Source organism: Solanum pennellii, chromosome 3 (genome assembly GCF_001406875.1).
Source record: "Solanum pennellii chromosome 3, SPENNV200".
In the NCBI taxonomy this organism is placed as follows: domain Eukaryota; kingdom Viridiplantae; phylum Streptophyta; class Magnoliopsida; order Solanales; family Solanaceae; genus Solanum; species Solanum pennellii.
In genome coordinates this window covers 53,119,892-53,134,014 of record NC_028639.1, presented here as the reverse complement: position 1 = coordinate 53,134,014, position 14,123 = coordinate 53,119,892, and the positions used below count along the sequence as shown (strand labels likewise).

At 34.0% G+C, this 14,123-nt stretch overlaps 1 protein-coding gene across 1 annotated transcript; it reads right to left on the bottom strand.

Annotated features, from left to right (window-relative positions):
• Nucleotides 1-5,729: 5,729 nt before the first annotated feature.
• LOC107012944 (7-deoxyloganetic acid glucosyltransferase-like) lies at nucleotides 5,730-8,235 on the bottom strand. Its single transcript, XM_015212918.2, has 2 exons — nucleotides 7,630-8,235; nucleotides 5,730-6,817 (listed from the first exon to the last, which is right to left on the bottom strand). Exons 1-2 carry the CDS (start codon nucleotides 8,111-8,113, stop codon nucleotides 5,886-5,888), a joined length of 1,416 nt encoding a protein of 471 aa, XP_015068404.1. The 5' UTR covers nucleotides 8,114-8,235; the 3' UTR covers nucleotides 5,730-5,885.
• Nucleotides 8,236-14,123: the final 5,888 nt, after the last annotated feature.

The following is a 14,123-nucleotide window of genomic DNA, read 5'->3' as shown; positions in this document are numbered from 1 at the left end:
GCTTTATTAAGAACATTTTGTTATTTCCAGTCTTCTGAGCAAACAAACTTTCAAGATGCTCTCATAGGGTTCGAGCATGTGTCTCCCCAAAAATACGATTCAACACATTATCATCGACCCATTGCCTAATGAATCAACAAACCTGTCTGTGCAAAAAATTCCACTCTTCATCTGTTTTATTATTAGGATTTTCAGTGTTAAATACTGGTTTATAAAAGTTCTTGACATAAATCAGATCTTTCATTTCCTCTTCCAAATGGCATAATTAACACCATTCAAAGTAATCATTCTACTTGTGTTGGCTTCCATCGTTTTCTCCAAAAAATATATTTATCGCAAATCAAAGTAAATCTTTTATGATGTGAAAGTTCAGACTGTGCTGCCACCATAGATCATACCCAGACAAAACCTCAGCTTTGATACTAGTTTGTGGACAAACGCGGACAAGCACAAAAATATATACGATAAAAGTAATGGAAATAAAATGGAAAAATAATGACACCAAGAATTTTACGTGGAAACCTCTCTAATTAAGGGAAAAATTCACGGGCCAAAAAAAACTACTGATATCACTATAGTAAGAAATTTTACATTGTGTAGTTACGAATACAATACTCAAAGTGACTACTACACACTCGAAATGAACAACACTCTTTTGGTTTCCACCTTACTAAAATATCGCTCACACTCTATTTTTCTATACATACTATTTTTCTTATATAGTCTATGGAATACCTCACTTTATTCTTAAAATGATTTTCTCTCTAACTTAGTGTATTTTACAAATAAGCTCCTTTTATAGAAGAAATTTGCAGTTGCAAATTTTACCACCATCCACAATATGTCAAAGTTGTGCCACCGAAAGTTTTTAATTGTTTTGTTTCTCAACATTTGTTGTCACTGCAATTTGCCAACCTTGTCAATCATTGACAATTGCATGCAGCAATTGTTGAAGTCAATAATCAAATAATGGGTCTGGACCCCACAGTATGTAGAATATTTACGCTTTAGTCCTACTTTAGAATTCTCTTCAAGTTCTAGGAAATTCTAAAGCTTTCTTGAAATTATCTAGGGAGTTCTAGAATGTTCTACTAATCTCTCTACAACTTTAGATTTTTCTCGCTTATCTAGATGTCGAATTTAAATAGCAAAGTGATGGAACATGACACTCTCCTCCGTCTGTTGAAGCAACGATTGCGACAAATTATTGTTTTTGTTAGAAATTCCGGATTTAGTCCTTAAATTACCACAAGTCTTCATACCTCTCCCATGTGGTCTTCTCAGTAGTTAGTCCCTTCCAATGAAATAATATGTTAATTAGAAATTAATGAAAAAAATAATAAAATATTAAAAGAGTGAAATAGAGAATTTGAAAAACTACTATTCAACTCTCTAGATTTGAAGAATAGACAGTGATTTGGAGGTGGGTTGGAGTGTCCTTTCTCTATTTTACACTTCAAATCTAGAGAATAGAGAGTATAATAGAGGTGGGTTGGAGATGGTCTTGGAGAGTGGTTGGAGTAGTTCGAAACCTAAATAAGCCACAAAAAAATAAAAGTGACCAAAATAAGCCACTATTTGAGAAGCTAAATAGGCTTAGTGGAACTTTTTCTTACACTTTATAAAGTGGAAGAAAAACTTACACTTAACAGAAAGGAATATTTTTCATGTTTTGCTCTCTTTATGAAGCTTTCACAATGTTTTTCATACAATTGAGCTATTTTTCCTATATATGTAATAAAATATTTATCACAACAATTAACTTAGTTAAATAAAAAAATCAAGTGTTGCACATACTGATAATCATTTGCATAAGAAATAGGCAAGATATGAAAATTTAAGAATGTCCCAACATTTTCCGTCATTTCAAACTTTGAGGACTGACCAAAATAATTATCTAGTCTATAACTTGGAGCAATATTCCTACTATGTTGAAGTAAACCGCTAATAAATATATAATTAATAATAATAATAAATAATAATAATAATTATAATAATAATAACAATAACAATAACAATAATAATAGAGTAATAATAATAAAATAATAAAATCATATAAATTATTAAATAAACAAAATGAACAAATAATAATCGAAATATAATTATTGAGCATTGCCAGTCAGTTTCATTGATTGTTTCGTTCAAATCAAAATCATATCGAGCGGTAAAAATATTTTGATAATGATTCATGTTAGAAAAATCAGTAGATTGAGTTATCGGAAATCCATCAACGCTATTTTGACTTTCTAATTGGGGATGAACATCGACCGATAAAGGAGAACGTTGTTGGCTAGTCTTAGGCACCTTTCTAACATAGATTTCAAGTATTGTTAATTTGATTTGATCTATGTAATCATTTGGATCCCTCAAAAGGTCGGTCAACGATTCGTCATTATAGATAACTTACTTTCCAATTATTTGTCCTTGTGATAAAAATGAAGTAGTATTTTTCGACTATAATCAAATTATAATCAATACAATTTATGCCCCATTATTTTATAAATTGATGAAAGAAATATATGATATCAGATATTAATTGAATATTTAGCATTGTATTTGGGAGGACAATTATAATAAACGATATATTCATCATGTATAATTTCGTCATCCCAATAAATTAAAACTCTAACTTTTGATTTAGACCACATTATTTTGTGATTGAAATGAATAATAGTAGAAGACTAAAGATGTTGGATATTCTACGTTTGAATTTCCTTAAATATGAATTTGGAGGAGCTGTCATAATAAAAAAAGGAAAAAGGGTCTGATATACCCCTCAACTTTGTCATTTGGAGCTGATATACCCCTCTTTATAAAAGTGGCTCATATATGCTCTTACCGTTATACAAACGGCTCACATATACCCCTGCCGTTACAAAATGGCTCACATATACCTTTCATTTAACGGAAGTTAAAAAATTAGTTTTAAATTTATATTTATTACTTCTAATTTTTTTTTAAAAATATTTAGGGGTATATATGATTCTTCTATCAAAGTTCAAGGTATATTTTAATTTTTTCATATATAAATTATTTTTTGACTTCTTTTATTATAATTATTTGAATTTCTTATTCTTATTTTGTTTTTTTCTTTCATTCCTTAGTTTAAAGAATAAAAAATTAAACTTTTTTTTGTGTGTGTATTGTAATTTAATTTCGTATTCGAAAAAAAATTTGGTCATCTACAATAAGTTTTACAAGAATATTAGTGAAACATAATAAATTTGATTATCAAAATAATAATTATAAATTAGTCATTGAAACAAAAAAAAGTCAAAAAAATATGTTTGACGAGGATTAAATTTACTCATATGGGATTATATTTTTTAGAAAAAAATAATAAAAACTTAGATTAAAATTATTGTTTTTTTCATTTCCGTTAGAGGAAAAGGGTATATGTGAGTCATTTGTTTACAAGTAGGGGTATATATGAACCACTTTCATAACAAGGGGTATATTAGCTCTAAATGAAAAAGTTGAGGGGCATATCAGAACCTTTTCCCATAAAAAAAAAAGGGAAAGAACCTGATTTACCCCTGAACTATATGATTTGGAACTGATATATCCACCGTTTGAAAAATAGCCCATATATGCCTCTGCTCTTATAGAAATGACTCATATATGCCCTTTTACTTAACAGACTAATATTTAATAAAATTAAAAATTCATTTTTTATCTTTAATTTGAGAAAATGCCATGTCGCGTTTTAGAATACCTACTCAACAACTTTTCATCATGCGCACGCGATCCAATTAGAAACAAAAGCCTCACCCATTAAAATAAACCAAACCTATTTCATTCCATTTTTTGATGAAAATCTCAAGAAGACCAGCACCTTAACACTTGGCAGTATCATGAACTCCATTGACAAGGCAAGTTCCAGATTTTTCATCAAATTTTTGTAGTGTAAGATGTTGCCTTTTGCTAAAGCTTTGGCACTACCTATACAATGCATCATCACGGTTGGCGACTTCAATATTCTGCAAAATCCATTTTTTATTCAATAAAGTTTACTAAAGGTGAATCTATGGCATATGACACACACCAATAGGAATGACAGAGATCACACACATTATAATGCATTTCAGTTCAATTTGAACAATTAAAATAATTTATCGCCATTAAAAATTAGTTTAGTAGAAGCATGCTTGTTCACCAATTTCTCTGAAACGATTAACAAAATTGAGCAATTTATAAGATAAAGGTATCAATTTCTTCAAACAATTTAGAAAGCTAATAGATCGAAATACTATCTATTGTAAGCTTTAAATGGGTGGGGTTGTTGTTTCCAATTGGGGAGACAATGGAATGAAATGGGTTTGGTTTATAATATGTGGGGGTTTTGTTTTCAATTGGATCGGGGTGGGCATGGTGAAAAATCATTAAGTGGGTATTTAAAATGCCACATGACATTTTCTCAAAATTAAGACAAAAAAATGAATTTTTAATTTTATTAAATATTGGTCTGTTAAGTAAAAGAGTATATAGCTATTTTTACAACGATAAGGGCATATATGAGCCACTTTTTAAGCAAAGGGTATATCAGCTCTAAATCATAAAGTTCAGGGATAAATCAGACCATTATAAGAATACATAGTGTAATAATATTTTTTATTTTTATGATATGTCAAATCAATATAATTGTATGACAAACACTACAAAAGCATCATACGGAGAGCAACACTTGAAAAATATTCCTCTTTGTAAAATGTAAGTTTTTCTTCCACTTTATAAAGTGTAAGAAAAAATTCCTCTTTACAAAGTATAAGAAAAGATTACATTTTATAAAGTGTAAGAAATAGTTCCTTTGTATAATAAATGGAAAAGGGTCAAAAATACCCTTAAACTATCTGAAATAGCTCATATATACCCTTATACTATATTTTTGGCTCAAAACTACCTTTTCTGTCAAACTATTCAATCAAAAAGGCCCTTCTAATTAACGGAAATTGTTAAATGTCATGTGGATGCCACATGGCACCCCAATAGATTTTCACTGCCACATAGAATAAAAGGAAAAGGGTCAAAAGTACCCTTAAACTATTCGAAATAGCTCATATTTACCCTTAAACTATATTTCGGCTCAAAACTATCTTTCCGGTCAAACTATTGGGTCAAAAGTTACCTTCTTATTAGCGGAAGTTGTTAAATTACACATGTGTCATATTGACTAAATCCCTAAATCTTAATTACTTATTTTCCCATCATTTCATTATTTTTCAGAAACGATTTCACCCATCTCCCTCATTTCGCGGCTAAGGTTTCATAGTTTTCTTCGTCGTTGGGTTCGAAAGTGGATATTCGTGGTTATAGGTTAGTAAATATTTTTCTGAGTTTATTGTGTTTACAACCACGAAAATCCACTTTGAAACTCATCATTGAAGAAAGTTATGAAACATTGACCGCAAAATGACGGAAAAGTTGTGAAATTCTATCTATCATACTTTGAAATCGTAACTGTAATAAAATAAGAAAAAATAATGACTTACTTTGATCACTTTTATTTTTTTGGCTTAATCAGGTTCCGAACTTTGATTGAAGAGCACATTCATTATTTTACTCTCCAAATTTAAATGAGAATGGAATTGAAGATACTCTTAATATATTTTATGAAAGATGAAGGACCGTGTACAATTTTCTTCTTCTTTTGGCTTGTGAATTAATTAATGTCTGTTTGTTTTGTTTTTCAAGATACAATATGTAAATCAGGTCGCATCAATCAAAGCAGGTCAGAACAATACAATTTTACCCAAGCCATTGAATTATCCACATGAAGTGCTTGTTTAAACAAAGTAAAGAAAATCAAACATCATTTATTGACCAAATGAAAGACATCACTTTAGTCCATAGAGCATCATAACAAATTATCTAGGCATGTGAGGTTGTTATATCCTCATCAGCCTAATATCCTCAATTAATCGGTCCAAATCTTGGTATGAAGAGCCACCTTCACCAACGCTTGCTATTGCCAAGTCGCTCATATATTTTGCCCTCTCCAAAAATTCAATTTTCTTCACATCCATCACTTCTCTCACCATCCTCTCAATTGTGATTCTATCACATACATCTTTCATGTCTAGTCCAAGCTTCCACACCTCCCCAATATACCTACTATTTACTTGTTGATCAACAAAATAGGGCCAACAAATCATTGGCACTCCTTCTACTATACTTTCCAAAGTTGAATTCCACCCAGTATGCGTTAAAAACGCACCAATTGATGGGTGAGCTAGCACTTCTTCTTGTGGAGCCCAACTAATAATACACCCCCTCTCTTTTGTACTTTCCACCAATTCCATAGGAACATTATTGTTGTCGTCTTCAAGTCCAATAATTGAACCGGGCCTTTGGACCCACAAGAACCGAGTGTTACTATTGACCAAACCATACCAAAATTCGAAGAATTGTGCCTTGCTCATTGTGGCAAGGCTTCCAATGCTGACAAATAGAACTGATTTATTGGGTTGTTTGTCGAGCCAATCTATACAACTCATATCCTCTTTCCATATGCTGTTGGATGTTGGTGTGTTTGGCAAACGTTGGGAAGATAATTTTGCCTTCATTTGAGTGTGAAGAGGCCCAATGGCATAGATATTTGGACATAGAGCTCGAAATTGTGAGAGAATAGGCCCTTCAAGGGCTTCAAATGTGTTGAATATTAGACCTTGGGCTTGTACAATGTGTTTGCCCTCCTTGATTACAAGTTTGATAATTGGGATATCAACGTCAGGTGTTCGGCAGAAACTAGGAAGATCTCGGCGCCTCATCACACCTTCCATTCCTGGCATACCATTTACTAATACATCCAAGTCATTTCCTGTTATGTATCAACGCAAAAACAAATTACTAATACATCCAACCATATTTAATACTACAAGAAGATTAAAGAACATTTTCATAAATTTCATATAACTTTAATATAGGATCACACCATAATTAAAAAGTCTTACGTATTTATTTTCTTAAACTTCTATCTCTGTGTCAAGTCAAACTAAATTATTCTTTTGAAAGGAAGAGAGTATCTCACATGTATCATATAACTATAGTCTATAATCAAGAAAATATATATGGAGATAACAATAAAGATATGTGTATAATTTATTTTGTAATGTTGCGCCTACGAAATAGGAAAACGACAACAATAGCATAGTATCAAAACCTAAAACATATACTATATAATTTATATACGAGTCATAAAAATGTCATCTTAAGTAAATGTGTCGACTAACGCATTAACTTTTGTCATCACAATAACCCGACCCGGCCGTCTTCATGAAAAATTATCTTATCAGATAGCCTTGCTTATCACCTAATTATTTGAATATTAATTTGTCTTTGTTCTTTACATGGACAAGAAAACAAAAGGACAAGGTAGTTCTAGAGCTAATTTAGCTAATACAGACATGAAACAATTTTTTTATTGTTTAAAAACTCTGTTAAAGAAATAAAATAATGTAACATGGACATGGTGTCTCTGTATATTTTGAGAAAAAACATGAACAATTAGGCGATATTGTGGTGTTAAAAAGAAATTAAAATGTTATTATAATCTATTGAGTGAAGTTTTCAACCATGAGTGACGTAAGCGAAAAATCCAAAACTAATTTCTTAGAAGTACAAAAGACTAACCTTTGAAAGGAATTTCTCCATCTTCAATAAGTTTTGGAAGAGCCAAATAAGTCCAGAGAGAACAAGGACTTATAGTATCAAAATAAAGAAGTGGGATTTTAGCCTCTTTTGCTATAGGAAGAGCAAATGTAAATATACCATCAACTATGAGACAAGTTGGAGCAGAATTAGTAGTCATAACCATCTCTTTGAAAAGTGGGCTACTCACTTTCTCTACACCTTCAATAATCTTCCTTATTTGGTCTCCAATTCTTGGATTATCTTCTGGAAGTCCATCTGGAACTGTCACAAATTTGAAGTTGGGATATTTCGCAAAACGGACTACAACGTCCGTATAATTCATCAGGCGTTGATGGATATATTCAGTGTTGATGAAAGTGATATGAATTTCTTGGTGAAGGCATAAGAGTTCAGCTAGTTTTAGCATGCAATTTACAGGACCTTGAAGAGGCAACGGAAAAATAAGTACGTGAGGAACTGCCATGTTTTAATTTCCTTGGACACTGCCAAATTAAAATTTATGTATGCTGGTTATTAATAGTAAGGAGAAATAAAGAGCTTTTTCTTGTTGGTTTAGTTTGATGGAGTAATGGAGATTTTAATGTTTGGCTGGGTCGGGTGTGAAAACTAATTTATTCTATATAAAAAAATATATATATTTTGTTTGACGGAATTGATTATAAAATATAATTTATATCTGACTAATGTATTGCATTGTTTGATAGTCGATATATATTGCTCGTGGTAAATATTATAAGAAATTATTTATTTCTGTGAAATAAAATAATTAACAAAATGGAGACTAAATATTTTAAAGACAAGAAATTATTATATCATTCATGGCATAATGCTACTACGCCACACAAAAATAGAAATTTATCATGAATTTCATCAGTTCGTAACTAATCTGTCTTGTTAATAATCTGTTAAATAGGATCGGGACCACTTTTTACGGTTTTAATGATAGAAATCGTCCGTCGCTATTTCCTACCATAAATATAATATTAATCGATTTGATTAACTTATTTGTTATTTGTAGTTTTGATGATTTGACAAACATAGGGACCTTGTAAAGGTACCGGGTTTATTACTTAAGTATTGCAGGTTCTTACTTGAGTATTGCAGGGTTCTTGTCTGAAGTATTGCAGATGAAACAAACCCAGGGACCTAGTAGAGGTACCAGGCTCTCATGATGATGAGCCAGTCGACTGCCAGCTGGAGATAGTACAGAAAGTAGGTGCACACTTCCCGATGGCGTCAGAAAGTGTGACCTTTCCAACCAATGGCAAAGAAGTTTAGGAAAGGGACTTGTCTATACAAAGACACTTTCCTAAACACTTTTTGGTGAGTTTTTGCAACTTGATAAAAACTTTTCAAGAACTCTTGCAAAGGCTACACAAAGCAAAGGCAGAATTATTCCAAGGACAACAGCAACATCTGGAGCTTTTCGTCTAGTTGTTTAGGAATTTATTCTCTTGTTCTTAAATTGTAAACCACTCCTAAATCTATAAAGGAATTGGTGTGTTGTGTTAGAAGTCTAAGTTGTCCAGGTGGGATAGCTTAGTGGGTAGATTGTTTTTCTACTTAGGCTTGTTGAGCAATAGAGGACTATTGCTTAACGGTAAGATTGATAACTCTTTCTTACGTTTGGTGTAATCGTGTTTCGCTTTTGCTTTTGAAGATTAGTGAAAACGATTGAAAATCCTGTGAGACAGGTCGTGGTTTTACTCCCTTAAGCAAGGAGGTTTCCACGTAAAATCATTGTGTTGATTTTACTGCATTTAACTTTCTGGTATTTTTCTGAAGTGAAGTAAGGGACCTGGTCCATTACTTGTTAAGTTGAGGCACATATTCTATCAAGTGGTATCAGAGCAGGCACTCCCTATTTGGTTAACACCAAGGAAGTGATATTTGTTCTAGAATGGCTGCTCCACTTAATCTCGAAGAAGGTCAGTCGACACTCAGACCTCCTCGCTTCAATGGACATTTCTACAGTTGGTGGAAAGTTAGAATGCGTGACTACCTCATGGCTGAAGATAGCGAGTTATGGGATATTATATTAGATGGACCATTTGTTCCCATGATGGAAGAAAAAGATGGAGAAAAGACCATTACTGTTCCAAAGCCCAGGCAGAAATATGATGAAGCTGACAGGAAAAAGATTGAAAAGGGTTTCAGAGCTAAAACTCTTCTGGTCTGTGGGATAGGACCTGATGAGTACAACAGAGTGTCAGCCTGTGAGTCTGCTAAAGAGATTTGGGATAGCTTGTTGACGGCTCATGAAGGAACTGAACAAGTCAAAGAATCCAAGATTGACATGCTCACTTCACGATATGAAAACTTCAAAATGAAGGAAGGTGAAACAATACATGAGATGTTCACCAAGTTCTCTTCCATTACAAATGAGCTGAAAAGTCTGGGTGAACCCATAAGCATGACCAAACAAGTCAGAAAAGTGCTTCGAATTCTTCCAAAGTCTTGGGAGAGCAAGGTTGATGCTATTACAGAAGCCAAGGATTTGAAGGTGCTGACTATGGATGCTTTGATTGGTAATCTGAAGACACATGAGATGAATCGAAATTATGATTCATCAAAGAAGGAAGCTAAAAAGGACAAGTCATTGATGCTGAAGTACAAATCAGATGAAGATTCCAGTGATGATGATATGACATATCTCATCAACAGATTTCAAAAAATTGTGAGAAAAAACAAAGTTTTTAAAAGAGGAACAAATAGTACTAGAAATGTCACTCAAGGTGATACATGCTACAAATGTGGAAAAGCTGGGCACTTTATCAAAGAGTGTCCTCTGCTCAAGAATGAAAACAAGGAACATCAAAAACCAAGAAGTGACAAAGAGAAGAGAAGGGACCTGGTACATGGTAGGAGAGATCGAAAAGCTGCTGCAGATTTGGTGGTCAAAAAGGCTCTTGCTGCGTGGGGTGATTCTTCAAGTGATTCAGAAGAACCTGATGAGCCAAAAGATGTGTCTATGGTTGCTGTGCATGAGGAGGAAACTGTCTTCAATGAAATGTTTGCTCTCATGGCACACACAGAAAATGAAGAAGAGAACAATCAGGTAACTCTTCTTGACATGAAAATTGACTTGGATAAATATTCTCTTAAGAAATTAAGAACCTTGTCAAAAGTCATGTTAGATTCTGTGATAGAGCTAACATCTGAAAGAGATGCCATTAATGCTGAACTTGAAATTCTTTCTGAAAACAAAGTTCAATTTGAAGAGACAATGGCAAAAATGGTGTCTCTAGAGTTAAATAATTCTGAACTTAAGTATCAGTTGTGTCAGCTTACTGAAAAGGCTGAAAAACTAAATGGAGAGCCAAATAGCTTGCAAGCTGAAATTGAGGAAAAATTGAAAAACTCTGAGACAAATCTCAGATTGTCACTTGAAAAGAATAACAAATTAGAACAGGATGTTGTTAAACTTAAGGAGGAACTTGAAAATTCTCTTAAGTGGACCAAATCATCAAAGTTATTGTCAAATGTGACAACTCAGAGCAATTTCAATAAGAAAGGGCTAGGAAGTTTGAACATCACTCCTCCTTATAATCCTCACAGTAAGTATGTGTTTGTATCTGACAATTTGTTATGTCTTCACTGTGGTAAGAATGGACATCTGAAGGGTGAGTGTTCTAGCTGGAGAAACTCCTGTGAAAGGCTCTCTAATTATGCTGAAAGGCAAAATGTACCAGAAGAGAGACCTGGTCCTTCAAAGCATGTATCAACTCACAGATTTTCAAAGAAAAAATCTGTCCCTGCTCCTATGTCCTTTGTTAGAAAGCTACAAAATCTACCATATTGGACTAAATACAATCTAATCACTCCTTTGTCTCCCTACTGGGAACTCAAGCTGAAATGGGTTCCCAAGCTTAACAAGTAATTCTTGTTGCAAGTGAGTGAGAGGAGCAGCAGTCAATGTTGGTATATGGACAGTGGATGCTCTAAACATATGACTGGTGACATCAAAAATTTCCTCTCACTCAAGACACTTCAGGGAGGAGGTGTCTCTTTTGGTGATGGAAAGAAGGGGTACATTTTGGGTGTAGATTTTTGTGCTGAACAATGGAAAGGATGATCTGAAAAATTTGATCCTAGAAGTGATGAAGAAGTGTTAAATCCAGGTTGGTGGTGCAAGGATCAATTTGAGAGAAATCGGTTAAAGTTGGGCATGTTGATCTCCAAGTGATGTTCTTAGCTAACAGTTGAACTTCCTTGATGGCTAAAATTGCAGTGCAGGTATCCTATGTGTAAACATTTAAATATCTGAACAAGATCCTTTTTGTACCTTTTGTAGGTATACTCTCAGCAAGGACCTGCTTAGCAAGGGAAGAAACTAGAACAACTGAGGAATGAAGTTTAACTGTGCTATGGTACCTGGTGCCTGTTCAGGTTAGCATTTATACATTAAATTGAAACTGAAAAATATGACCGTTGATAATGCCACGTGTCAGTCATCGGTTACTCTGACCGTTTGTTCCATCGTTTCTTTTCAAAACGACACATCCAATCAAGGACCTGGCACCTTTTCACTCCTTCTAAAAGGCCATTTACTCCTTTTTGAAACCCTCATCTGTCTATTAACTTCTTCCTGTTCACGAAGGGTTTTAGTAAAAGCTTAAAAGGCAAATTTTGTTTCCTTCTTCTTCACTTCACTGCTCATAGAAACCATCTCCTCTTGTAAAAAAAAAATAAAAATATGCGAGTGCATTGAAGGAAGAGGCTATCCAAAGAGCAAGATGGCTCAACTTATTGAAGATCAGGATCAGCTAAAGCACGAGGTTGAGGAGCTTACTGTGCGTTTGAGTGGTAAAGAGGCTGAGATTGCTATACTCAAAGCAGAACTGTTTACTGCACAGAGTGAGGGACCTGGTTCTTCAGTGGTACAAGCTCTGGAGAGAGAGAATGCTGAGTTGAAGACGAAGATAACTGCCCTGCATGAAAAGGCTATCAAAGATAATGATGCTGTCAATGCACGACTCACTCTTGTCATCCAGTCCCTGTCTCATCCTCCCCCCTCTTCCTAGCCTGTTGAACAATTCCCCCCTGTGTCAATTTTTTTTGTGGCTTATCACTGTGTTGATGGATATTCAGTTTGTTTTTAATGTGTTAATGTTATGATGGCATAATGGTTAACTTATTCCTTTGCTGTTCTGATTATCTTCCTTTGTGCATGCTTTTCCCTTACTGATTGATTGCTCTTTAAGCTTTGATCTTGTTCAGTATTTCTGTTGACATCATTGGTTTACTGCATATCTTTTTTATGATGCCAAAAGGGGGAAGTGAAACTGTAAGTAGCTAAATGTTTATTCATGTGAGGAATACAGTGAGGGGGAATATACAGTGAGGGGGAATATACAGTGAGGGGGAACAATTCTGGAGAAGATCTCAGATTATGGTTTGTCATCATCAAAAAGGGGGAAAATGTTATTTGTAGTTTTGATGATTTGACAAACTTAGGGACCTTGTAAAGGTACCGGGTTTATTACTTAAGTATTGCAGGTTCTTACTTGAGTATTGCAGGGTTCTTGTCTGAAGTATTGCAGATGAAACAAACCCAGGGACCTAGTAGAGGTACCAGGCTCTCATGATGATGAGCCAGTCGACTGCCAGCTGGAGATAGTACAGAAAGTAGGTGCACACTTCCCGATGGCGTCAGAAAGTGTGACCTTTCCAACCAATGGCAAAGAAGTTTAGGAAAGGGACTTGTCTATACAAAGACACTTTCCTAAACACTTTTTGGTGAGTTTTTGCAACTTGATAAAAACTTTTCAAGAACTCTTGCAAAGGCTACACAAAGCAAAGGCAGAATTATTCCAAGGACAACAGCAACATCTGGAGCTTTTCGTCTAGTTGTTTAGGAATTTATTCTCTTGTTCTTAAATTGTAAACCACTCCTAAATCTATAAAGGAATTGGTGTGTTGTGTTAGAAGTCTAAGTTGTCCAGGTGGGATAGCTTAGTGGGTAGATTGTTTTTCTACTTAGGCTTGTTGAGCAATAGAGGACTATTGCTTAACGGTAAGATTGATAACTCTTTCTTACGTTTGGTGTAATCTTGTTTCGCTTTTGCTTTTGAAGATTAGTGAAAACGATTGAAAATCCTGTGAGACAGGTCGTGGTTTTACTCCCTTAAGCAAGGAGGTTTCCACGTAAAATCATTGTGTTGATTTTACTGCATTTAACTTTCTGGTATTTTTCTAAAGTGAAGTAAGGGACCTGGTCCATTACTTGTTAAGTTGAGGCACATATTCTATCATTATTTATTTAACACATAAACAATGAAAACCGATGCACTAAGAAGCCAAAAGATTATAATAATCAAATTGAGTGGAAACATCAAGATAGGTGTCATATTGTATAAAATATTGTTTCAAAGTAGAACTGGACCGCATTGCTGATGATAAAAGCCGCTGGAAAGTTTGGTAAATACTTGACCTGGTCTGTGGGTTTTGTTAAAGTGACGGAGTATAGATTT

What these genes read in the sequence shown, in the direction of transcription:
- LOC107012944 (XM_015212918.2), bottom strand. Translation starts at nt 8,113, where the DNA reads ATGGCAGTTCCTCACGTACTTATTTTTCCGTTGCCTCTTCAAGGTCCT. An exon ending in TGGAGAAATTCCTTTCAAAG is followed by an intron (nt 6,818 to 7,629) that starts GTTAGTCTTTTG and finishes GATACATAACAG; the next exon opens with GAAATGACTTGGATGTATTA.